At 42.5% G+C, this 27494-nt stretch overlaps 1 protein-coding gene across 4 annotated transcripts in view; it reads right to left on the bottom strand.

The window, feature by feature from the left end:
* LOC121542881 (carcinoembryonic antigen-related cell adhesion molecule 1-like) overlaps positions 1-26491 on the bottom strand; it is a 109362-nt gene extending 82871 nt beyond the window's left edge. For 2 of the 4 annotated variants that reach the window (XM_045208389.1, XM_045208388.1), the window contains exons 1-2: positions 26250-26491; positions 25211-25534 (exon numbers count right to left, since the gene is read on the bottom strand). In XM_045208389.1, coding sequence (XP_045064324.1) covers positions 25211-25534; positions 26250-26295 — 370 coding nt within the window. In that variant the 5' untranslated portion in view covers positions 26296-26491. Of the gene's footprint in view, positions 1-4989; positions 5418-5700; positions 5730-6083; positions 6202-6456; positions 6712-8968; positions 9119-25210; positions 25535-26249 lie in introns of those variants that run through there. The other 2 variants (XM_045208391.1, XM_045208390.1) reach the window with 2 other exon arrangements.
* Positions 26492-27494: the final 1003 nt, after the last annotated feature.

The following is a 27494-nucleotide window of genomic DNA, read 5'->3' as shown; positions in this document are numbered from 1 at the left end:
TTTCACTCAAAATCTCACGATACATGGCCCCATTCATTCTTTCCTTTACACGGATCAGTCGTCCTGGTCCCTTTGCAGAAAAACAGCCCCAAAGCATGATGTTTCCACCCCCATGCTTCACAGTAGGTATGGTGTTCTTTGGATGCAACTCAGCATTATTTGTCCTCCAAACACGACGATTTGAGTTTTTACCAAAAAGTTCTCTTTTGGTTTCATCTGACCATATGACATTCTCCCAATCCTCTTCTGGATCATCCAAATGCACTCTAGCAAACTTCAGACGGGCCTGGACATGTACTGGCTTAAGCAGGGGGACACGTCTGGCACAGCAGGATTTGAGTCCCTGGCGGTGTAGTGTGTTACTGATGGTAGGCTTTGTTACTTTAGTCCCAGCTCTCTGCAGGTCATTCACTAGGTCCCCCCGTGTGGTTCTGGGATTTTTGCTCACCGTTCTTGTGATCATTTTGACCACAAGGGGTGAGATCTTGCGTGGAGACCCAGATCGAGGGAGATTATCAGTGGTCTTGTATGTCTTCCATTTCCTAATAATTGCTCCCACAGTTGATTTCTTCAAACCAAGCTGCTTACCTATTGCAGATTCAGTCTTCCCAGCCTGGTGCAGGTCTACAATTTTGTTTCTGGTGTCCTTTGACAGCTCTTTGGTCTTGGCCATAGTGGAGTTTGGAGTGTGACTGTTTGAAGTTGTGGACAGGTGACTTTTATACTGATAACAAGTTCAAACAGGTGCCATTAATACAGGTAACGAGTGGAGGACAGAGGAGCCTCTTAAAGAAGAAGTTACAGGTCTGTGAGAGCCAGAAATCTTGCTTGTTGTAGGTGACCAAATACTTATTTTCCACCATAATTTGCAAATAAATTCATTGAAAATCCTACAATGTGATTTTCTGGAAAAAATATTCTCAATTTGTCTGTCATAGTTGACGTGTACCTATGATGAAAATTACAGGCCTCTCTCATCTTTTTAAGTTGGAGAACTTGCACAATTGGTGGCTGACTAAATACTTTTTTTCCCCACTGTACATGCACGCTACACATGTATCACAACTGCTGCTACCAGACTTATTTTACTGCTCAATTTATACACTCCATCCATGAATGATTGTATATTCTATATGTGTATATTCTATAATAACCGTTTGTGTTTTATACTCCCTAACACTGACATCACTGTAGGATAATTTAGAACTGGATTGTGACGGTCATGGCATTTTGGATGACGGTACAGTGGCTTGCGAAAGTATTCACCCCCCTTGGCATTTTTTTTAAGGGGGGGGGGGGTTTGTATCGTTTGATTTACACAACATGCCTACCACTTTGAAGATGCAAAATATTTGTTCTTGTGAAACAAACAAGAAATAAGACCAGAAAACTTGAGCTTGCATAACTATTCATCTCGGGGTAATGAGAGGTGTTGGGTTTGCACCAGACATAGCATTTTCCTTAATGGCCAAAAAGCTCAATTTTAGTCTCATCTGACCAGAGTACCTTCTTCCATATGTTTGGGGAGTCTCCCACATGCCTTTTGGTGAACACCAAACATGTTTGCTTATTTTTTTCTTTAACCTCTTAAGGATCGGACCCTTTTTTTCCATTTCCGCCTAAAATGACATACCCAAATCTAACTGCCTCTAGCTCAGAACCTGAAGCAAGGATATGCATATTCTTGATACCATTTGAAAGGAAACACTTTGAAGTTTGTGGAAATGTGAAATTAATGTAGGAGAATATAACACATTGGATATGGTAAAAGATAATACAAACAAAAAAACATGAGTTGTCCCAAAAAAAATCATAATCTTTGAAATGCAAGAGAAAGGCCTCAATATAATATTGCAGTTTAGGCGCAATTTAGATGATGGCCACTAGATGGCTGCAGTGTGTACAAAGTTTCAGATTGAACCAGTGAAGCATTGCAATATGGGACTATTTTGTTTAAAGTCTGCCCAAATGTGCCGAATTGGTCAATTGATACATTTTCAAGTACATAACCATAGAGAACATACAAAAATCATATGGTAATACAAATGTAAATTTACACACTCCCAGGAATGTCATACATGATGGATCATTAGCTTATACACTAACTTTCACACATCTAGATGGCCTGGCGGGATGAGGGTGAAGCCAGAGACAGCAGGTGTTCAAACTGTAGAACCCAGTTCATACATTTGAATATAAAAATTGATTTTATCAAACAAAACTAAGCTACAAGTTTTTTGTTGTTGTGCACTCTCCTCAAACAATAGCATGGTATTTTTTCACTGTAATAGCTCCTGAGTGGCGCAGTGGTCTAAGGCACTGCATCGCAGTGCTAACTGTGCCACTAGAGATCCTGGTTCGAATCCAGGCTCTGTCGCACCCGGCTGCGACTGGGAGACTCATGGGCGGCGCACAATTGGCCCAGCGTCATCCAGGGTAGGGGAGGGAATGGCCGGCAGGGATGTAGCTCAGTTGATAGAGCATGGTGTTTGCAACGCCAGGGTTGTGGGTTCAATTCCCATCGGGGGCCAGTATAAAAATATATATAAAAATATATATGTATTCACTAACTGTAAGTCGATCTGGATAAGAGCATCTGCTAAATGACAAAAATGTAAATTGGACAGTGCAGATAGATTAACAATAATTTAAGCTTTCTGCCCATATATGTCCTGGAAAGTTTGTTGTTACTTACAACAGTCATGCTATTCACATTAGCGCACGTTAGCTCAACCGTCCCATATACGGGACACCGATCCCGTAGAGGTTAAGCAATGGCTTTTTTCTGGCCACTCTTCCGTAAAGCTCTGTGGAGTGTACGGTTTGAAGTGGTCCTACGGACAGATAATCCAATCTCCGCTGTGGAGCTTTGCAGCGCCTTTAGGGTTATCTTTGGTCTCTTTGTTGCCTCTCTGATTAATGCTCTCCTTGCCTGGGCCGTGAGTTTTGGTGGGCGGCCCTCTCTTGGCAGGTTTGTTGTGGTGCCATATTCTTTCCATTTTTAATAATGGATTTAAATGGTGCTCCGTGGGATGTTCATAGTTTCTGATATTTTTTAAAAACCCAACCCTGATCTGTACTTCTCCACAACTTTGTCGCTGACCTGTTTGGAGAGCTCCTTGGTCTTCATGGAGCCGCTTGCTTGGTGGTGCCCCTTGCTTAGTGGTGTTGCAGACTCTGGGGCCTTTCAGAACAGGTGTATATATACTGAGATCATGTGAGAGATCATGTGACACTTAGATTGCACACAGGTGGACTTTATTTAACAAATTATGTGACTTCTGAAGGTAATTGGTTGCACCAGATCTTATTTAGGGGCTTCATAGCAAAGGGGGTGAATACATATGCACGCACTACTTTTTCATTATTTATTTTTTTGAATTTTTTGAAACAAGTTATTTTTTTCATTTCACTTCACCAATTTGGACTATTTTGTGTATATCCATTACATGAAATCCAAATGCAAATCCATTTAAATTACAGGTTGTAATGCAACAAAATAGGAAAACGCCAAGGGGGATGAATACTTTTGCAAGGCACTATAATATCATGATATGTAGCTATTGATTCTTTAAGAATATAACTTATAAATGCCTCATGAGCTTAGTTCAACTTTCGTTCCCCATCAGAACCCAAAATCTTGTTTTACTCCAATGTTTGTAAACAAAGTAAACGTAAACAAACACTATATAGCCTCAAAATATGATGAAAACTATACTTTTGATATCGTGGATGGTCAGTCCTTGCAGTCATAGCTCTTTTTATGAGTTTGATACCGGTTGCATTTCTCCAGTCCCATCCCTCATCTTTTTATCAAAATAGGGGCGGGGATTACACTTTGTTATTGTTTCAACTGCTGATTTCCCCTTTAAGTCTCTCCTGAGAGTATTGCAATGGTGAGAGACATTACTGCAGTGTCTTTCATATCTTCTGATGTTTGAAAAGTCTGTGATTCAGACTGTAGGTTATAGAAGTCAAGACTACAATAAGAGTGTTCTAAAGTAACACCTGATATGAGGAAGAAAAATTACATTTATTCATGAGTTACATCACTGCATGGAGGAACAAATGACCAAACTTCTCTATTTGTAGCACAAACTCCACCTCCACTAACTCTAATAAGGTAGTTGTATGCGGTTTTACATTCACTTAGTCTGTTTGACAATGTTGCCCTCTGTTGCTTTGCAGGCTTTGACTGATAAACACAGTGGACTTTGATCTTGGGGTATTTTCCGATAGTAAATGAAGCACAATTTACATTCATTTGAGATTATATACAATAAACATCTTCGCTTTATAATCCTTCTCTAACACTGAAATCACTGTAGGATCTTTTAGAACCATCACCCAGCTTTGTAGGAATGAATTAACTGAATGTCATCAGGTCATATCAACATATTACTGGTCACACTTGACACAAAGAACAACAAAGTTGATGGAGAAATAGATGTAAATCTTTATTATTCTGTTTTTTTACATCATTAAAAGCATTTAAGTATCCAGCTTCTGTGCCTGTTTGGCACCATAATTGACAATACAGTACACAAAAAAAGTGTATTTACTATTTACACTATAGTCCCTACCACTTCCAGAGGACAACCTTATCATTATACTTTAATTTATGAAGTTACAGTACAGTATTGTATTATCTACTTTTTATCAGCATGTTATTTTGTTATTAAAAGTACACAATAAAGCAAACTAACATAAATGTATTGATTATGTACATTACATTTCAGATCCACACTGGGCATTATCATAGGGGTTTTCTCTGTGTTGATGGTGAAACTCACAGGAGAATGGTGATTGAATGGAGGTCTTTTGCATTGACTTCTCTTACTGTTAGATTGAAGGTAAGCAAGAACAGAAAGCAACATTAACTTCCATTTATCAGCAGTGACACAACAAGAAGACCACTTTACAAATATCACATAAATCAATGGTTTTGATGGTGTCACATGGTGCTGTGTGGTCTAACTCAAACTTACCATTATCTTCGTATCATAGGTACTTCTAAAGTCCTGCATTTCCTAATTTGTGATGAAGCTTAAATTAAAAAAGATTACACAGAAGGAACAGCCACAACAACAGTTGCCATGACAAAAAAATGAAACCTCACAGTCCTGAAGAAACCTTTATAGTGATCATACGCTAATGCATATTGTAAATGGCTGTTATTGAGTCAAAAATGGAAACTTCCTGGATAACACTATCATAGGTAAACAGTCATCGCATACTGAATTTCTTGTTAAGCAAAGTCATCTTTATTACAGTGAGACTGTAGTAGAATACAAACATGCACGGACACATCCCAGGTAACCAGGTCTTACTTACTGTCAGGGGTCTGGGCAGAGATTTATTTGGTTGTGGGTTCTCACATAAAGCTGATGGGTTCTCATATACAGGTTGTTGAGAGCCTGTAAGAGATACACAAATCAAGGGGTTGTATAAATGCTTATATCTTGTTTGCATTTGTCTGCATACGCATTGTTACATTATAAAGCAATGTCATAGTGGTGTTGTGCTATATCATGTAATTTATCTGAATCCATTTAATTATTTTGTGGAAACTGTAAGTTGCTCTTGATAATAGTTTCTGCTAATTCACTAAACATAAATGTGGAGTACACAAACATTTTAAAACATTATTAATTAGATATGACATAACGACCCGTAAGATTAGAGATACAGTATGCGTACCTCCTCGATGCATTGGCTCAGCATTGGTTCTATATACAACAAGAAATAAACGTGGAAAGGTTGCTGTTTAGAAAGTTATTAGAACATAATATTACAGTGCTTTTGACAGTTTACAGTGAAGTAATAAGAACATAATATTACAGTGCTTTTGACAGTTCACAGTGAAGTAATAAGAACATAATATTACAGTGCTTTTGACAGTTCACAGTGAAGTAATAAGAACATAATATTACAGTGCTTTTGACAGTTTACAGTGCTTTTTAAATACAACCAGGCCCTGTTGGTGACCAGTTTTAATCAATGTGTAAACTGAGCCAACATGTTCTACAAACTGCAGTGATAGAAAATACGCTTGTTTGACTGAAACATATTTTTTTACTCACGCATATTTCCTGATGAAGAACACTGCAACACCAACAGCTCCTCCCGCAACCAGCAATATTCCAATCACAATCCCAACGATGGCACCAGCAGGCAGACCTGGTGATAAAGAGTCCTCCACTGCAGAGACCAGAGAAAGAACCAGAGATGCAGAGATGGCGAAAGAACCAGAGATGCAGAGATGAGAGAGAGGCTACCCAGTGAATAGGCAGTACTCCACAATATACTACATCTGGGTGACACCACAACAAAGAAAACTAAAGGAATGATTTCAAAACAAGTTTGAATTGCTAAAATAATATATGAGTAAATCATCTTATATCAAACCATTTAATAACTATCTCATATTGTTTTTACAGCTTCTGATAACTTTACCTTTTACTGACAGTTTAAGGACCACAGATGTTTTGGTCACAGTGACATAATTTGTTGCTGTACAGGTGTAATTCCCACGGTCAGAGTATTCACTATTTTCCTTAGTGAACTCATGTGAATGTCCAGGTATCTCTGTTTCATTGAGCATCCAGGTGTAACGAGCAGGCGGGTTGGAGTCAGCAGAGCAGGTCAATGTTAACTTCTGTCCTAGTTCTATTTCAGTTGGACCCTTGATTTCCATACCATCAGGTCCATCTGTAACACAGATCACCATTCCAATTAGAGGTAGCCATGTGTTTGTTATTTGGTAATCAGTGTGATGTTACACACTCAAACTGTTATACAGTGGGGAAAAAAAGTATTTAGTCAGCCACCAATTGTGCAAGTTCTCCCACTTAAAAAGATGAGAGAGTAATGTAATTTTCATCATAGGTACACGTCAACTATGACAGACAAAATGAGAAAAATAAATCCAGAAAATCACATTGTAGAATGGATCCTCAAATAACCTTTTGGGGTTAATTTTTGAACTAAAAATGCAAAAAAATATATATATAGGTTAAAACACAGTAATTGTAACCCCAGGCTTATAGCAGAGTAGACCTACTTACAGTTTACAATGAGAATGTGTTTAGCATCAGCGGTGCTGATGGGGTTGCTGACTCTACACAGGTATTGTCCACTGTCTGTTCTCTTCACAGGGTTTATGGACAGCACTCTATTATCCTCAGAGATTATTATGTTGCCACCAGCAGACAGAAGCTGACCATCCTTCATCCACTCTCTGGTGGTGATGGAGCCAGAAGCATCACAGGTTGAGGTGACAGAACTCCCCTCGATGATTGGAGGATTTGGGTAAGTTGTTATGGTAGCAACAGATATTGGTTCGGTGAAGGATAATGGTTATATGAATCAGAGAGGTTGGTTTGATAATACAGATTGTAGCCTAGATTATAATGTATACCGAACAAAAATATAAACGCAACTTTTAAAGTGTTGATCCCATGTTTCATGAGCTGAAATAAAAAATCCCAGAAATGTTCCAAAAATGTATTTCTCTCAAATTGTGTGCACAAATTTGTTTACATCTGTCACGCCTACTCCCGCTCCCTCTCCCTCTCTCCAGCGCTCGACGTCGCCGGTCTACTAACCACCGGCACTGGCAACCATTATTACGCACACCTGGACTTCATCATCACCTTGATTACCTTCCCTTTATTTAGCCCTCAGTAGCCTCAATCATCAGGCAGTATTGGTTTGTTTTCATGTTCAGTATGCATCTCCTGTTTTGTTCATTTGCCTGGCATCATTGTTATTAAACTCTCCTTCTGCACATGCTTCTACTCCCTGCGTATACGTGACAACATCCATGTTAGTGAGCATTTCTCCTTTGCCAAGATAATCCATCCAGCTGACATGTGTGGCATATCAAGAAGCTGATTAAACAGCATGATCATTACTATTCTGTAGTATTTTTGTCTGTAATGAAGCCCTTTTGTGGGGAAAAACTCATTCTGATTAGCTGCGCCTGGCTATGACCTTCCAGGCACACCCATTGCTGCGCCCCTGCCCAGTCATGTGAAATCCATAGATTAGGGCCTAATGAATGTATTTCAATTGACTGATTTCCTTCTATGAACTTTAACTCAGTCAAATCTTTGAAACTGTTGCATGTTGCTTTTATATTTTTGTTCAGTATAGATGATATATTATCTTGTCAAACAGTAACAGTTTCCTGAAGACACGATGAGCACACGTGAAATAATCAATGACATGCAACACTGTAAAGGTTGTGATAAAGAAAGTAAGCCTGTACATGGTACAGTATATGGAAAATGTGAATAAATTATTAAGGTTAGAAGTGTAATCGATGCGGAAGAGCTCTCAAAGCTATGACAACACCTCCTTGATTATCTGTTCATCCTCCTCATATGGATACTATTCAGGCCATTGGTAACAAAGAGGTGATCATGTTGGGTGGTTTGCTTTTTCCTCATTGTGCTTGCAATGCCAGGGTTGTGGGTTCGATTCCTACGTGGGACCAGTACGAAAAAGTACCAAAACGTATGCACTCACTACTGTAAGTCGCTCTGGATAAGAGCATCTGCTAAATGACTAGAATGTTTTTTTAAAAGAGCAATGGTCAGTTACTACATACAATGCTCACACAGAAAATGTCCTCACAACCAGAGCAACCAACCCCGCTTGGAATAACCCATATACAGTATTCAGTACAGTATCAGCTAATAATCCAATGCCATCTGCTTTGTCTCACGTGCCACTCATAGGTCTCTCTTTTCATATGTAGGTTCTCTGTTGAAAGAGACTATCTGTTCTACTACATGGAGAACAAGGCTACCCGCCAAATGTACACATTGGAAGGAAAAGGACAAAGGTGTCTCTAGGACTGGAGCACAAACCTCAAACATTTCAGTCAGTTCAGCCATGACTCCCCAGAACCAGTCTCTCTCTTTCCTCCCATGACTTTCTCCATCTCCTCTCTGTCACTTACCCAGCACAGTGATGTCAGAGGGCTCAGATGTCTGGTACCTCAGGGTTCTGGTATTATGGGCACAGCAGCTGTAGCTACCACTCTGATTGGCCTGGATGTTCTCCAGCCTGAGTTCTGGTCCCATATTGGACAGCAGTGTTCCATTCAGAGCCCACTGAAACTGGGCTGGAGGACTGGACTCAGAGGAGCAGGACAGAGTGAGGTCTGACCCTGATCCATACAGTACATCTAGACGGTCACCTTCATTCTTGTGTTTTCTGGACCAACTGTAATGAATGGTCCATGTTTAACACCAGCATTAAAGAGGGGAGGTTGTTGTTCAAATGACCCATTTAAGATGTCATGTTATCATTAGTGTATCTATCTAGCTAGCTTCAGTGTTCCATCACCAGCAATCATCCACCCAACACATACAGTAGGCAGGATGGATTCAACAGAAATATAAGCAACATCTTAGGGGCAAAAGGATGAAGTGATAAAATAAAAGCATAAAACATTAATTCATGCCACAGGACTGTTTTCCTAAGCAGGTGTTGGTGATATACACGGGGACCAGTATGAAAAAAGTTTGAAAATGTATGCACTCACTACTGTAAATCGCTCTGGATTACTAAAATGGAAATGTAATGTAAAAATGCAATAAGGTTTTAACCTAAGCATCGGACATTATTGGCAATATGTGCAGATATTCTTCAGCAGTTAGAGTTAAGCAGACAGGTACTGCAGGAAGCAAAATCAAGAGATGACTACAGTACTGTACGTGAACTATATGGTGAAAGGGAAACTACGTTTAAATACAGTGCCCTCCGTAAGTATTGGGACAGTGACACATTTTTTGTTGTTTTGGCGCTGTACTCCAGCACTTTGGATTTGAATGATACAATGACTATGAGGTTAAAGTGCACACTTCCAGCTTTTATTTTAGGGTATTTTTATCCATATCGGGTGAACTGTTTAGAAATTACAGCACAAATATTATACCCATCCAAAAATGCTAACCTCCCTGTTTTTTAATGGTGAGAGGTTAGCATGTCTTGGGAGTATGATATGTGCGTCAGTGACTTTCTCACTCATCATGATTCCCGATTCATTCAGGACTATCCGTAATCATGGTAGCATCCACATTAAGGTAGAAGTGTTTAGAAACATATTATTTTCTTATTTACAATAAAAGTGACTCCAAAATGACAAAATACATTATTTACCATTCATTTCTATTCAAATCAAATCAAATCAAATCAAATCAAATTTTATTGGTCACATGCGCCGAATACAACAAGTGCAGACATTACAGTGAAATGCTTACTTACAGCCCTTAACCAACAGTGCGTTTATTTTAAACAAAAAAAGTAAGAATAAAACAACAACAAAAAAAAAGTGTTGAGAAAAACAAAGAGCAGAAGTAAAATAAAGTGACAGTAGGGAGGCTATATATACAGGGGGGTAACGGTGCAGAGTCAATGTGCGGGGGGCACCGGCTAGTTGAGGTAGTTGAGGTAATATGTACATGTGGGTAGAGTTAAAGTGACTATGCATAAATACTTAACAGAGTAGCAGCAGCGTAAAAGGATGGGGTGGGGGGCAGTGCAAATAGTCCGGGTAGCCATGATTAGCTGTTCAGGAGTCTTATGGCTTGTGGGTAGAAGCTGTTGAGAAGTCTTTTGGACCTAGACTTGGCACTCCGGTACCGCTTGCCGTGCGGTAGCAGAGAGAACAGTCTATGACTAGGGTGGCTGGAGTCTTTGACAATTTTGAGGGCCTTCCTCTGACACCGCCTGGTATAGAGGTCTTGGATGGCAGGGAGCTTTGCCCCAGTGATGTACTGGGCCGTACGCACTACCCTCTGTAGTGCCTTGCGGTCAGAGGCCAAGCAGTTGCCATACCAGGCGGTGATGCAACCAGTCAGGATGCTCTCGATGGTGCAGCTGTAGAATTTTTTTGAGGATCTGAGGACCCATGCCAAATCTTTTTAGTCTCCTGAGGGGGAATAGGCTTTGTCGTGCCCTCTTCACGACTGTCTTGGTGTGCTTGGACCATGATAGTTCGTTGGTGATGTGGACACCAAGGAACTTGAAGCTCTCAACCTGTTCCACTACAGCCCCGTCGATGAGAATGGGGGCGTGCTCAGTCCTCTTTTTTTCCTGTAGTCCACAATCATCTCCTTTGTCTTGGTCACGTTGAGGGAGAGGTTGTTGTCCTGGCACCACACGGCCAGATCTCTGACCTCCTCCCTATAGGCTGTCTCATCGTTGTCGGTGATCAGGCCTACCACTGTTGTGTCGTCGGCAAACTTAATGATGGTGTTGGAGTCGTGCCTGGCCATGCAGTCATGGGTGAACAGAGAGTACAGGAGGGGACTGAGCACGCACCCCTGAGGGGCCCCCGTGTTGAGGATCAGTGTGGCAGATGTGTTGTTACCTACCCTTACCACCTGGGGGGCGGCCCGTCAGGAAGTCCAGGATCCAGTTGCAGAGGGAGGTGTTTAGTCCCAGGATCCTTAGCTTAGTGATGAGCTTAGAGGGCACTATGGTGTTGAATGCTGAGCTGTAGTCAATGAATAGCATTCTCACGTAGGTGTTCCTCTTGTCCAGGTGGGAAAGGGCAGTGTGGAGTGCGATAGAGATTGCATCATCTGTGGATCTGTTGGGGCGGTATGCAAATTGGAGTGGGTCTAGGGTTTCTGGGATTATGCTGTTGATGTGAGCCATGACCAGTCTTTCAAAGCACTTCATGGCTACAGACGTCAGTGCCACGGGTCGGTAGTCATTTAGGCAGGTTATCTTAGAGTTCTTGGGCACGGGGACTATGGTGGTCTGCTTGAAACATGTTGGTATTACAGACTCGGTCAGGGACATGTTGAAAATGTCAGTGAAGACACTTGCCAGTTGGTCAGCACATGCTCGGAGTACACGCCCTGGTAATCCGTCTGGCCCAGCGGCCTTGTGAATGTTGACTTGCTTAAAAGTCTTACTCACATCGGCTACGGAGAGCGTGATCACATAGTCGTCCGGAACAGCTGGTGCTCTCATGCATGCTTCAGTGTTGCTTGCCTCGAAGCGAGCATAGAAGTGGTTTAGCTCGTCTGGTAGGCTTGTGTCACTGGGCAGCTCGCGGCTGTGCTTCCCTTTGTAGTCTGTAATAGTTTTCAAGCCCTGCCACATCCGACGAGCGTCAGAGCCAGTGTAGTATGATTCAATCTTAGACCTGTATTGACTCTTTGCCTGTTTGATGGTTCGTCGGAGGTCATAGCGGGATTTCTTATAAGCTTCCGGGTTAGAGTCCCGTTCCTTGAAAGCGGCAGCTCTACCCTTTAGCTCAGTGCGGATGTTGCCTGTAATCCATGGCTTCTGGTTGGGGTATGTACGTACGGTCACTGTGGGGACGACATCATCGATGCACTTATTGATGAAGCCAGTGACTGATGTGGTGTACTCCTCAATGCTGTCTGAAGAATCCCGGAACATGTTCCAGTCTGTGCTAGCAAAACAGTCCTGTAGCTTGGCATCTGCGTCATCTGACCACTTTTTTATTAACCGAATCACTGGTGCTTCCTGCTTCAGTTTTTGCTTATAAGCAGGAATCAGGAGGATAGAGTTATGGTCAGATTTGCCAAATGGAGGGCGAGGGAGAGCTTTGTATGCGTCTCTGTGTGTGGAGTAAAGGTGGTCTAGAGTTTTTTTCCCTCTGGTTGCACATTTGACATGCTGGTAGAAATTAGGTAGAACGGATTTAAGTTTCCCTGCATTAAAGTCCCCGGCCACTAGGAGCGCTGCATCTGGATGAGCGTTTTCCTGTTGATTAATGGCCTTGTACAACTCATTCAGTGCAATCTTAATGCCAGCATTGGTTTGTGGTGGTAAATAGACAGCTATGAAAAATATAGCTGAAAACTCTCTTGGTAAATAGTGTGGTCTACAGCTTATCATAAGATACTCTACCTCAGGCGAGCAAAACCTCGAGACTTCCTTAGTATTTGATTTTGTACACCAGCTGTTGTTTACAAATATACAGAGACCGCCACCCTTTGTCTTACCGGAGCCAGCCGTTCTGTCCTGCCGATGTAGCGTGTAGCCTGCTAGCTGAATGGTATCATTGTTGTCGTTCAGCCACGACTCCGTGAAACATAAGATATTACAGTTTTTAATGTCCCGTTGGTAGGATAACCGTAATCTTAAATCGTCAATTTTATTCTCAAAAGATTGAACGTTGGCTAATAGTATTGATGGGAGAGGCAGTTTACTCGCTCGCCGTCGGATCCTTACAAGGCACCCCCGACCTACGTCCACGATATCTCCGTCTCTTCCTCAGGCGAATGACGGGGATCTGGGCCTTGCCGGGTGTCTGTAGAATATCCTTCGCGTCCGACTCGTTGAAGAAAAAGTCTTCGTCCAATGCGAGGTGAGTAATCGCTGTCCTGATATCCAGAAGCTCTTTTTGGTTATAAGAGACGATGGCATAAACATTATGTACAAAATAAATTACAAATAACGCGGAAAAACACACATAATAGTACAATTGGTTAGAGGGCTGTAAAACGGCAGCCATCTTCTCCGGCGCTGTTAACTATCGATCATTTTATTGGGCATAAAATAATGTGAAACAGTCAAATCAAACAGCAAATGAATCCAACAAGTTTGTAATCATTGCGTGCTAGGAATATGGGAACAAATACTACACTTTTGACTACTTTACACAAGTGAATTTGTTCCAATACTTTTTGTCCCCTAAAATGGGGGACTATGTACAAAAAGTGCTGTAATTTCTAAACGGTTCAACCAATATGCATTGTAATAACCTCATGGTAATTGTATCATTTAAAATTAAATGTGCTGAAGTACAGAGCCAAAGGAAGAAAATATTTTACGCTGTCATATTACATTGTTTTAAGATGGTCATACTATGGATCATTTAGCTATTTGATGTAGAATTGTAGGACCTTTTAGGTTAAAAAAAATAAAGATGTAATATTGATTTTGGCCTTAGAAACGCATTGAATAACACTTTCATTAACGGCAAAAAGGACAGTCAAAAAATGTATAATAAGAAACAAGGTGTTGATATAAGAAAGCTCAGGAAATATATATACAGTGGGGAAAAAAAGTATTTAGTCAGCCACCAACTGTGCATGTTCTCCCACTTAAAAAGATGAGAGAGGCCTGTAATTTTCATCAAAGGTACACGTCAACTCTGACAGACAAAATGAGGAAAAGAAATCCAGAAAATCACATTGTAGGATTTTTTATGAATTTATTTGCAAATTATGGTGGAAAATAAGTATTTGGTCAATAACAAAAGTTTCTCAATACTTTGTTATATACCCTTTGTTGGCAATGACACAGGTCAAACGTTTTCTGTAAGTCTTCACAAGGTTTTCACACACTGTTGCTGGTATTTTGGCCCATTCCTCCATGCAGATCTCCTCTAGAGCAGTGATGTTTTGGGGCTGTCGCTGGGCAACACAGACTTTCAACTCCCTCCAAAGATTTTCTATGGGGTTGAGATCTGGAGACTGGCTAGGCCACTCCAGGACCTTGAAATGCTTCTTACGAAGCCACTCCTTCGTTGCCCGGGCGGTGTGTTTGGGATCATTGTCATGCTGAAAGACCCAGCCACGTTTCATCTTCAATGCCCTTGCTGATGGAAGGAGGTTTTCACTCAAAATCTCACGATACATGGCCCCATTCATTCTTTCCTTTACACGGATCAGTCGTCCTGGTCCCTTTGCAGAAAAACAGCCCCAAAGCATGATGTTTCCACCCCCATGCTTCACAGTAGGTATGGTGTTCTTTGGATGCAACTCAGCATTCTTTGTCCTCCAAACACGACGAGTTGAGTTTTTACCAAAAAGTTCTATTTTGGTTTCATCTGACCATATGACATTCTCCCAATCCTCTTCTGGATCATCCAAATGCACTCTAGCAAACTTCAGACGGGCCTGGACATGTACTGGCTTAAGCAGGGGGACACGTCTGGCACTGCAGGATTTGAGTCCCTGGCGGCGTAGTGTGTTACTGATGGTAGGCTTTGTTACTTTGGTCCCAGCTCTCTGCAGGTCATTCACTAGGTCCCCCCGTGTGGTTCTGGGATTTTTGCTCACCGTTCTTGTGATCATTTTAACCCCACGGGGTGAGATCTTGCGTGGAGACCCAGATCGAGGGAGATTATCAGTGGTCTTGTATGTCTTCCATTTCCTAATAATTGCTCCCACAGTTGATTTCTTCAAACCAAGCTGCTTACCTATTGCAGATTCAGTCTTCCCAGCCTGGTGCAGGTCTACAATTTTGTTTCTGGTGTCCTTTGACAGCTCTTTGGTCTTGGCCATAGTGGAGTTTGGAGTGTGACTGTTTGAGGTTGTGGACAGGTGTCTTTTATACTGATAACAAGTTCAAACAGGTGCCATTAATACAGGTAACGAGTGGAGGACAGAGGAGCCTCTTAAAGAAGAAGTTACAGGTCTGTGAGAGCCAGAAATCTTGCTTGTTTGTAGGTGACCAAATACTTATTTTCCACCATAATTTGCAAATAAATTCATAAAAAATCCTACAATGTGATTTTCTGATTTTTTTTTCTCAATTTGTCTGTCATAGTTGACGTGTACCTATGATGAAAATTACAGGCCTCTCTCATCTTTTTAAGTGGGAGAACTTGCAAAATTGGTGGCTGACTACATACTTTTTTTCCCCACTGTATATATATGTATGTACAGTGCCTTCGGAAAGTATTCAGACCCCTTAACCTTTTCCACTTTGTTACAGCGTTATTCTAAAATGGCTTTAAAAAAGTACAAAATCCTCAGCAATCTACACACAATACCCCATAGTGACAAAGCAAAAACAGGTTTTGAGAATTTCTTTGCAAATTTATAAAAAATAAAAAACAGAAAGCTTATTTAAATAAGTATTCAGACCCTTTGCTTTTAGACTCGAAATTGAGCTCAGGTGCATCCTGTTTCCATTGATCATCCTTGAGATGTTTCTACAATTTGATTGGAGTCCACATGTGGTAAATTCAATTGATTTGTCACGATTTGGAAAGCCACACACCTGTCTATATAAGGTCTCACAGTTGTCAAAGTCCTGAGTAATTCCACGTAATGACAAAGTGAAAACAGGTTTTTATACATTTTTGCAAAAGTATTACAAATAAAAAACTGAACTGTCTCACATACATAACTATTCAGACCCTTTACTCAGTACTTTGTTGAAGTACCTTTGGCAGTAATTACAGCCTCAAGTCTTCTTCGGTATGACGCTCCAAGCTTGGCACACCTGTATTTGCGGAGTTTCTCCCATTCTTCTCTGCAGATCCTCTCAAGTTCTGTCAGGTTGGATGGGGAGCGTCGCTGCACAGCTATTTTCAGGTCTCTCCAGAGATGTTCGATCGGGTTCAAGTCCGGGCTCTGGCTAGCCCACTCAAGGACATTCCAAGACTTGTCCTTAAGCCACTCCTGCGTTGTCTTGGCTGTGTGCTTAGGGTTGTTGTCCTGTTGGAAGGTGAACCTTCGCCCTAGTCTGAGGTCCTGAGCACTCTTGAGCAGGTTTTCATCAAGGATTTCTCTGTACATTTCTCCGTTAATCATTCCCAATGCCATGTGTTTCCCCTATTGTATGATGTGCTAATACCTTTCAGTCAACGTTTATTTTCAGGGATAGATTTTATTTTAACGTTACCACCCACCAGCATGGCATTGTTCATTAATCAGATACACCTGAAAAGTTTTTCCTCTTTGCGCGACGCAACTGAGCAAAACATCGTTTCACCTAGCCTATACGTTTCAGCAAATTTGTGTTTTTACACCTCCACTTTTTTTTTTACCAGAAAATTAACAATCCATTGAATAATTTGTCAATTTTAATTAATTGAGATTGTCTCCATTAAAATATACACTGATCAAAAATATAAAATGCAACATGCAACAATTTCAATACTAGTTCATGTAAGGAAATCAGACATGCATCTGTTGGTGAGAGACAGATACATACAGTGGGGGAAAAAAGTATTTAGTCAGCCACCAATTGTGCAAGTTCTCCCACTTAAAAAGATGAGAGAGGCCTGTAATTTTCATCATAGGTACACGTCAACTATGACAGACAAAATGAGAAAAAAATAAATCCAGAAAATCACATTGTAGGATTTTTTATGAATTTATTTGCAAATTATGGTGGAAAATAAGTATTTGGTCAATAACAAAAGTTTCTCAATACTTTGTTATATACCCTTTGTTGGCAATGACACAGGTCAAACGTTTTCTGTAAGTCTTCACAAGGTTTTCACACACTGTTGCTGGTATTTTGGCCCATTCCTCCATGCAGATCTCCTCTAGAGCGATGATGTTTTGGGGCTGTCGCTGGGCAACACAGACTTTCAACTCCCTCCCAAGATTTTCTATGGGGTTGAGATCTGCAGACTGGCTAGGCCACTCCAGGACCTTGAAATGCTTCTTACGAAGCCACTCCTTCGTTGCCCGGGCAGTGTGTTTGGGATCATTGTCATGCTGAAAGACCCAGCCACGTTTCATCTTCAATGCCCTTACTGATGGAAGGAGGTTTTCACTCAAAATCTCACGATACATGGCCCCATTCATTCTTTCCTTTACACGGATCAGTCGTCCTGGTCCCTTTGCAGAAAAACAGCCCCAAAGCATGATGTTTCCACCCCCATGCTTCACAGTAGATATGGTGTTCTTTGGATGCAACTCAGCATTTGTCCTCCAAACACGACGAGTTGAGTTTTTACCAAAAAGTTATATTTTGGTTTCATCTGACCATATGACATTCTCCCAATCCTCTTCTGGATCATCCAAATGCACTCTAGCAAACTTCAGACGGGCCTGGACATGTACTGGCTTAAGCAGGGGGACACGTCTGGCACTGCAGGATTTACCTGGCATTTTGCAACCCTGCTCCCCCCATCGCCCAAAGATAAATGGCTTTGACTACTAAAATCTTGCTTCACTACATGCTTCACTGCTTTGATTGGTTCAGCAAAACCACAAGTGTCTACCCTATAATGAACAGGCACCCTTGAAAGACAATTTTAAAAACGTGTTTATTTTGTTGTGCTGTTACATTTGTATTGGTATTTTGTGTCCGATGCGCTCAGGGTGTTACATGCCATTTGTGACGTGCGTCATGAGCAAAGTCATTGCATCATATAATTTTACTTCCCATTTTACATTTTAGTCATTTAACAGACACTCTTATCCAGAGCGACTTACAGTTAGTGAGTGCATACATTTTCATACTCTTTTCATACTTCCCCTGTGAGAACCATGAGCACAGGCTGACTTGGATTTGCTGTACCGCAGCCGGCGCATGCCAGCATTCTACCTACCAAAGTGTGCTCTGTCTCTATAACAATGTAGAAAAATGCATGTCTCTTATGGAACTTATGGAAGAAGCCAAAACTTGAGATAATGTTATGTTTCCCAGCAAGAAAACCAAAAATGTTGCTCACACAGAAGGGGGAACTAACAAAGAGTCACTGACAATGACCAAAACGCGACCGATGGGGTTCTAAGAGTTCTGATAGACACTCATGGGGATGTCCACTGAAAGTTGACTAGCAACAACAACTGGGACCTAAAAGACACCCACCATGAGCACCCACTAAATTTGCCCAAGAAGAGGCAAACAAAATAAAAACCCACACCAAATTCAAAGACCGAAAGCAAACCAAAAAGTGGAGCAAAACAAAAAACGTGAATATCAGATAAAGGATATTAAATTTTTTATCAAATAGTGCACGCCAACTAAAAGTCTAAACTAAAGGTGGTCACCACCAACAGAAAACAACTTCCATTTCAAAACATGATCAACTTAAATGCGTCACAACTTAAATGCATCACCTTCTCATTTTAAATTTACATTTACGTAATTTAGCAGACGCTCTTATCCAGAGCGACTTACAAATTGGTGCATTCACCTTATAGCCAGTTGGATAACCACTTTACAATATGTTTTTTCTTTTTTTCTTTTGGGGGGTGGGGTAAGGGGGGGTAGAAGGATTACTTTATCATATCCCAGGTATTCCTTAAAGAGGTGGGGTTTCAAGTGTCTCCGGAAGGTGGTGAGTGACTCCGCTGTCCTAGCGTCGTGAGGGAGCTTGTTCCACCATTGGGGTGCCAGAGCAGCGAACAGTTTTGACTGGGCTGAGTGGGAACTGTGCTTCCGCAGAGGTAGGGGGGCCAGCAGGCCAGATGTGGGTGAACGCAATGCCCTCGTTTGGGTGTAGGGACTGATCAGAGCCTGAAGGTACAGAGGTGCCGTTCCCCTCACAGCTCCGTAGGCAAGCACCATGGTCTTGTAGCAGATGCGAGCTTCAACTGGAAGCCAGTGGAGTGTGCGGAGGAGCGGGGTGACGTGAGAGAACTTGGGAAGGTTGAACACCAGACGGGCTGCGGCATTCTGGATGAGTTGTAGGGGTTTAATGGCACAGACAGGGAGGCCAGCCAACAGCGAGTTGCAGTAATCCAGACGGGAGATGACAAGTGCCTGGATTAGGACCTGTGCCGCTTCCTGTGTAAGGCAGGGTCATACTCTCCGAATGTTGTAGAGCATGAACAACCTACAGAATCGGGTCACCGCCTTGATGTTAGCGGAGAACGACAGGGTGTTGTCCAGGGTCACGCCAAGGCTCTTCGCACTCTGGGAGGAAGACACAACGGAGCTGTCAACCGTGATGACGAGATCATGGAACGGGCAGTCCTTCCCCGGGAGGAAGATCAGCTCCGTCTTGCCGAGGTTCAGCTTGAGGTGGTGATCCGTCATCCACACTGATATGTCTGCCAGACATGCAGAGATGCGATTCGCCACCTGGTTATCAGAAGGGGGAAAGGATAAGATTAGTTGTGTGTCGTCTGCGTAGCAATGATAGGAGAGGCCATGTGGGGATATGACAGAGCCAAGTGACTTGGTGTATAGCGAGAATAGGAGAGGGCCTAGAACTGAGACCTGGGGGACACCAGTGGTGAGAGCACGTGGTGCAGTGACAGATTCTCGCCACGCCACTTGTTAGGAGCGACCGGTCAGGTAGGACGCAATCCAAGAGTGAGCCGTGCCGGAGATGCCCAAGTCGGAGAGTGTGGAGAGGAGGATCTGATGGTTCACAGTATCAAAGGCAGCAGACAGGTCTAGAAGGACAAGAGCAGAGGAGAGAGAGTTAGCTTTAGCAGTGCGGAGAGCCTCCGTGACACAGAGAAGAGCAGTCTCAGTTGAATGACCAGTCTTGAAACCTGACTGGTTTGGATCAAGAAGGTCATTCTGAGAGAGATAGCAAGAGAGTTGGCTAGAGACGGCACGCTCAAGAGTTTTGGAGAGAAAAGAAAGAAGGGATACTGGTCTGTAGTTGTTGACATCAGAGGGATCGAGTGTTGGTTTTTTGAGAAGGGGTGCAACTCTCGCTCTCTTGAAGACGGAAGGGACATAGCCAGCGGTCAAGGATGAGTTGATGAGCGAGGTGAGGTAAGGGAGAAGGTCACCGGAGATGGTCTGGAGAAGAGAGGAGGGGATAGGGTCAAGCGGGCAGGTTGTTGGGCGGCCGGCCGTCACAAGTCGCAAGATTTCATCTGGAGAGAGAGGGGAGAAAGAAGTCAAAGCATAGGGTAGGGCAGTGTGAGCAGGACCAGCAGTGTCATTTGACTTAACAAACGAGGATCGGATGTCGTCAACCTTCTTTTCAAAATGGTTGATGAAGTCATCCACAGAGAGGGAGAGGGGGGGGGAGAGGGAGGAGGATTCAGCAGGGAGGAGAAGGTGGCAAAGAGCTTCCTAGGGTTAGAGGCAGATGCTTGGAATTTAGAGTGGTAGAAAGTGGCTTTAGCAGCAGAAACAGATGAAGAAAATGTAGAGAGGAGGGAGTGAAAAGATGCCAGGTCCGCTTGGCTGCCCGGAGCCCTGTTCTGTGAGCTCGCAATGAGTCGTCAAGCCACGGAGCAGGAGGGGAGGACCGAGCCGGCCGGGAGGATAGGGGACATAGAGAGTCAAAGGATGCAGAAAGTGAGGAGAGGAGGGTTGAGGAGGCAGAATCAGGAGATTGGAGGGAGAAGGATTGAGCAGAGGGAAGAGATGATATGATGGAAAAGGAGAGAGTAGCGGGAGAGAGAGAGCGAAGGTTGCGACGGCGCATTACCATCTGAGTAGGGGCAGAGTGAGTAGTGTTGGAGGAGAGCGAGAGAGAAAAGGATACAAAGTAGTGGTCTGAGACATGGAGGGGAGTTGCAGTGAGATTAGTAGAAGAACAGCATCTAGTAAAGATGAGGTCAAGCGTATTGCCTGCCTTGTGAGTAGGGGGGGACGGTGAGAGGGTGAGGTCAAAAGAGGAGAGGAGTGGAAAGAAGGAGGCAGAGAGAAATTAGTCAAAGGTAGACGTAGGGAGGTTGAAGTCACCCAGAACTGTGAGGGGTGAGCCATCCTCAGGAAAGGAACTTATCAAGGTGTCAAGCTCATTGATGAACTCTCCAAGGGAACCTGGAGGGCGATAAATGACAAGGATGTTAAGCTTGAATGGGCTAGTGACTGTGACAGCATGGAATTCAAATGAGGAGATAGACAGATGGGTCAGTGGAAAAAGAGAGAATATCCACTTGGGAGAGATGAGGATTCCAGTGCCACCACCCCGCTCACCAGATGCTCTCGGGGTATGCGAGAACACATGGTCAGACGAGGAGAGAGCAGTAGAAGTAGCAGTGTTTTCAGTGGTAATCCATGTTTCCGTCAGTGCCAAGAAGTCGAGGGACTGGAGGGTAGCATAGGCTGAGATGAACTCTGCCTTGTTGGCCGCAGAACGGCAGTTCCAGAGGCTGCCGGAGACCTGGAAATCCACGTGGGTCGTGCGTGCAGGGACCACCAGGTTAGAGAGGCAGCAGCCACGCGGTGTGAGGCGTTTGTATAGCCTGTGCTCCAATATAAACATGGTGTCTACTGGCTGTCAACAATGAAATACAAGACAAAACAGCCACCCTTTAAAAAATAATTTATACTGTATCTATATTTCTTCACAATCATATATATATTTTTTAAGGTACAATCACATACGTTTCTATGACTCTCATCCCCTTGGAAAGAACCCAACCAAAACAAAACTCCTCTCCAAAACATGCATTCAAAATAAAATGTGTGCCAGGGCTACACACTGGCTAAATACAAAACACACAACTTATTGACTGACAGAAGACAATCAGCAATGAAGTTGTCCTTACCACGGACATCTCTGATATCAAGGGGAAACTCCTTCAATATGAAATTCCAGCGAAGGAGTCGGTGATACATGGAGCTCGTCTTTGGCAGGAAAACGAGAGAATTATGATCGGTATAGACCACCAGAGGTGTAGAAACCAATACATAAACCTCCAAGTGCTGAAGAGCCAGTACCAAAGCGAGCGTCTCCTTCTCGATAGTCGAGTAGTGTTTTTGATATGAGGCCAATTTCTTTGAGAAGTACCCCACAGGGCGCTCAACATTGTTTTTCGCTGGCATCGGTGTACGAAGCAAATGGACGACGGAAATCCGGAGCAGCTAGAACCAATGCAGAGACCAAAATGGTCTTTGTCTTTTCAAAAGCCCAACCGAAGACAAGGGTAGAAAAACAAACCATCAGGAGTGACAAAAGCAGACAGCTAATTAGCGCGCTCAGCTAGAGGGACACGCAAATATTACATTTACATTTACATTTAAGTCATTTAGCAGACGCTCTTATCCAGAGCGACTTACAAATTGGTGCATTCACCTTATGATAGCCAGTGGGACAACCACTTTATAATGTTATTTTTTATTTTTGGGGTGGGGGTAGAAGGATTACGTTTCAAGTGTCTCCGGAAGGTGGTGAGTGACTCCGCTGTCCTGGTGTCGTGAGGGAGCTTGTTCCACCATTGGGGTGCCAGAGCAGCGAACAGTTTTGACTGGGCTGAGCGGGAACTGTGCTTCCGCAGAGGTAGGGGGGCCAGCAGGCCAGAGGTGGATGAACGCAATGCCCTCGTTTGGGTGTAGGGACTGATCAGAGCCTGAAGGTACGGAGGTGCCGTAACCCTCACAGCTCCGTAGGCAAGCACCATGGTCTTGTAGCAGATGCGAACTTCAACTGGAAGCCAGTGGAGTGTGCGGAGGAGCAGGGTGATGTGAGAGAACTTGTTAAGGTTGAACACCAAACGTGCTGCAGCGTTCTGGATGAGTTGTAGGGGTTTAATGGCACAGGCAGGGAGCCCAGCCAACAGCGAGTTGCAGTAATCCAGACGGGAGATTACAAGTGCCTGGATTAGGACCTGTGCCGCTTCCTGTGTAAGGCAGGGTCGTACTCTCCGAATGTTGTAGAGCATGAACCTACAGGATCGGGTCACCGCATTGATGTTAGCGGAGAACGACAGGGTGTTGTCCAGGGTCACGCCAAGGCTCTTTGCACTCTGGGAGGAGGACACAACGGAGTTGTCAACCGTGATGGCGAGATCATGGAATGGGCTGTCCTTCCCCGGAAGGAAGAGCAGCTCCGTCTTGCCGAGGTTCAGCTTGAGGTGGTGATCCGTCATCCACACTGATATGTCTGCCAGACATGCAGAGATGCGATTCGCCACCTGGTAGGAGCGACCTATTTCGAATATCTCCTCAACAGATCGAACTGTCTAACGTATGCCACATCTGTCAGGTGGATGGATTATCTTGGCAAAGGAGAAATGCTCACTAACAGGGATGTAAACAAATTTGTGCACAACATTTGAGAGAAATAAGCTTTTATTTCAGCTCATGAAACATGAGACCAACACTTTACATGTTGCGTTTATATTTTGGTTGAGTATATATTCAGTTCTGTTATGTAGAATAATATAATTATGTGATCTTGCAGACATCGATTCCGCTTTGATCTAACTTTATTAAATGAGCACCATTCTCCATTCATCTCTGACATTTGCCATGAGTAGCCTGTTTTCTGGGCAGCTGAACGAGTAGAACAGAGACTGTGCATAAAGTAGAGAATCACACACATGCGTAGAAGTGCAGACTTTTAGCTGTCAGAAGAGGGTTCCAGAGAATTTGGATCCGCAGCCACTCTGTTCTAAAATTACTCAGAACACCATGGCCTTTATTTACAAAACACTGCACTGTTGCTCACTACAAAAGCACAGACACATATTAATACTGATTCGAGCATAGTTAAATGATTCCTTGCAGACTCACTGTGTATTTGCACATAATGTGTTTTTGTACATATTTAGTTTAAGCATGCTAGCAAGTGATTAAGGTTAAGGTCAGGGTTAGGGTAAAGTTAGGTTAAGGCATTGTCATGTTTAGGCATGCTAGTAATTATCCCAACCAGGTACCTGGCTCGCGCTTTGCTCTATTGACTCTTTCCACTCTACAGCACATGAGGTAGCAGAGTCCACATTGTTGGCACACTGCATACATTATGAGCATATACACATGTAATGAATCCGGCATGAGATGTCTCTTGTCTGTCATTGTCTGCCAGATTGGAAGATAAGGGACTGTAGTGATCTTAGCTAATAAGCCACATTACATTTCCCACTGGGGAAACCCTATTGGCACAATGTGTAGGGTGTTTTCCTATCCTGCCAGTGACCCGGGTTCACGCCCCTGTCCATTCGTCCGCTACAATACCTTGTTCACAACAGCCCCCACCTGACCAGTGATAACAAGCCAGCTAATGTAAAACCTCCTCTTACTGCACCACCCTATTGCAAAAGAGTTTAGGTTTACCAATTGAGAGTAAATTGCAACATTATTTTAGGGTACTTTGGCCTGTCACATTCAATGTTTCATTGCCAGAAATGCCTGGACGTTTCATAAAGAATGAGTAAATAAAAATGTATTCTCAAAGTAGAAGCCTACGTTCAAAAGTAGATAACCTAGGTACAACCTAAGAACAATCCTCTCATGACATGGGAAAAACTAAAACATACCATTTCAAAAGGTAAATTGTAAAATTATAGAATATTCTGTTCAGCCTATGTTGCAATAATGCTCAAAACCATTTAAAACGCCAAGTGTTGACCCAGAATTGGTAGTTGACCTAAATGAGTGAGCGGTTGTTTTCATACGGTATCTCAACCTTAGGGACCTCAGCCAGCCTTGCTTAGATCGTCTTAACTAGTTTGACACTTGATCAAAGAAAACACTGACGGTGCAGTTAACCACGCATTGTGACAATTGTTCTCAAAATATTGCCCTGCGTGAACGTAACGTTAGTGAACGTAACTTTATGTACATAGCTTACCCTGCAACATTTGGAACTCACCATAAACATTCAGTGACGTAGATCCCAGATTGATAACACCAGCCTTTCTTAGGCTCACTCTGAATGTTCCACTGTCATTCAGGGTCAGTTTCCTGAGCTCCAGAGATCCAGTGCTATTGTCCAGACTGATCCTACCAACATATCCCTCTCCAGTCAAAGTACCATCAGAGCTGGCAAAGTTAACAATGGAAACAGGGGGAGCACCAAAGGTCCAGGCAATGAAAATAAGTGTGGTTGGATTGATGGTGGTTTTGAAAATCACATTTCCTCCCAATGTTCCATTCACGGGTCCAGGTGGAAGCACTCCTAGACCAGCACAATATCCTGAGGAAACAATAACAGGGCATGATTATCATGTCTCCAAAACAAACACAAAATGCTGTAATCAAAGACATATCAGATTTCAGAAGAGCAAAGTTCAGCTGGTTCAAACATGAGTGTTTTCTGAATATGGGTATACTCACTGTAAGAGGGACACCACATTTCTGCAGACAAAGATTGTAGTGGAAAGTTTTCAAATGGGTTTTTATAGTTCTTACAGAATAATTATTTTACCAAGGCAATTTTGGAAGTCACTGTAGAAGCCATTGTGCCCAGTAGAATAATTATATTTTGTGCAAGCAAATATTAAGAAGGACTAACGAGAATACGTGTCACCACCTTAAAGGGATAGTTCACCCAAATTACAAAATGACATTAATTTATTTACCTTGTAAGCAGTCTATGGACAAGGTGTGACAGCAATTTAATTAAATGTGTATGGCCTTAGAGATGGATATGAACATAATTGAAACTACGTCTATGACTATTGACAAAGAACCTGCTATTGATTGAAGAACAATTCCTACTGTCATGGAAGCGGAGTAGAATTTATTACATTAACACAGAAATCATGGTCCTAAAATTTCAGAAGAATCCAAAAAGGGTTTAGAAATTATGAAATGTTTTACCCCTTGGTGTCAAAATTAACCTCATGTTGGTGCTTTTAGTGAACCTATGTGTGGCTGTATTTTATTGAGTGCAGCAGATAAGGTCTCACCTGAGAGTATTGCCATGGTAAGAAAGACGACTGCAGCTGCCACCATCTCTTCTGTATCAAATGTCTGTGATTCAGAATGTAGCTCTGTCTCTACAAATAAGTATTATGTAGAAGATAGGGCTGCAATAAAAGCGGTCTACAGTAACTTGATATGAGGAAGAAATATTGAGATAAAATATTTTAATGAGTTACATCGTTGCATGAAGGAACAAATTAACATACTACACTCCACCTCAACTAAAACAAATAAGGAAGCAGTGTGGGGTTTTCCATTTACTGAGCCTGGTAACAATGTTGCCCTCTCTTGCTTTGCATGCTTTGACTGATAAACATAGTGGACTTTGGTCCCCACCAATCAAACCTACTCCAGAGCACCTTGGACCCCTTGGACTGGGGCGAAGGTTCACCTTCCAACAGGACAATGACCCTAAGCACACAGGCAAGACAATGCAGAAGTGGCTTCGGGACAAGTCTCTGAATTTCCTTGAGTGGCCCAGACAGAGCCCGGACTTGAACACAATCTAACATCTCTGGAGAGACTTGAAAATAGTTGTGCGGCGACGCTACCCATCCAACCTGACAGAGCTTGAGAGGATCTGCAGAGAACAATGGGAAAAACTCCCCAAATACAGGTGTGCCAAGCTTGTCGCGTCATACCCAAGAAGACTCTAGGCTGTAATGGCTGCCAAAGGTGTTTCAATAAAGTACTGAGTAAAGGGTCTGAATACTTATGTAAATGTGATATTTCATTTTTTCATTTTTTATAAATGGGCAAAAATTCATAAAAACCTGTTTTTGCTTCGTCATTATGGGATATTGTGTGTAGATTGATGAGGGGAAAAAACGATTTAATACATTTTAGAATAAGGCTGTAACGTAACAAAATGTGGAAAAAGTCAAGGGGTCTGAATACTTTCTGAATGCACTGTATACTCCTTCTCTAACACTGACATCACTGTAGGATCACTTAGAACCAACACCCAGTTTTGTATGAATGAATTATCTGAAATCAACATCCCATTTGACACAAAGGACAGCAAAGTTAATGGGGCTAAAGATGGCAATCGTTATTATTAATTGTGTTTTTAAATCATGTAAAGCAATAAAAAACTCAAGCATCTTTGCATTTTTGACTCCACACTTCACAATACAGTGTTCTATAAATACTTGTGTTGACTATTTACATTATATTGTTAACATTACATCCTCCACATGCTTTGATCAGTTACTGTATTGTTGTTATCT

The sequence above is a fragment of the Coregonus clupeaformis genome, chromosome 28 (genome assembly GCF_020615455.1).
Source record: "Coregonus clupeaformis isolate EN_2021a chromosome 28, ASM2061545v1, whole genome shotgun sequence".
NCBI lineage: Eukaryota > Metazoa > Chordata > Actinopteri > Salmoniformes > Salmonidae > Coregonus > Coregonus clupeaformis.
This window is presented reverse-complemented; position numbering and strand designations above follow the sequence as displayed.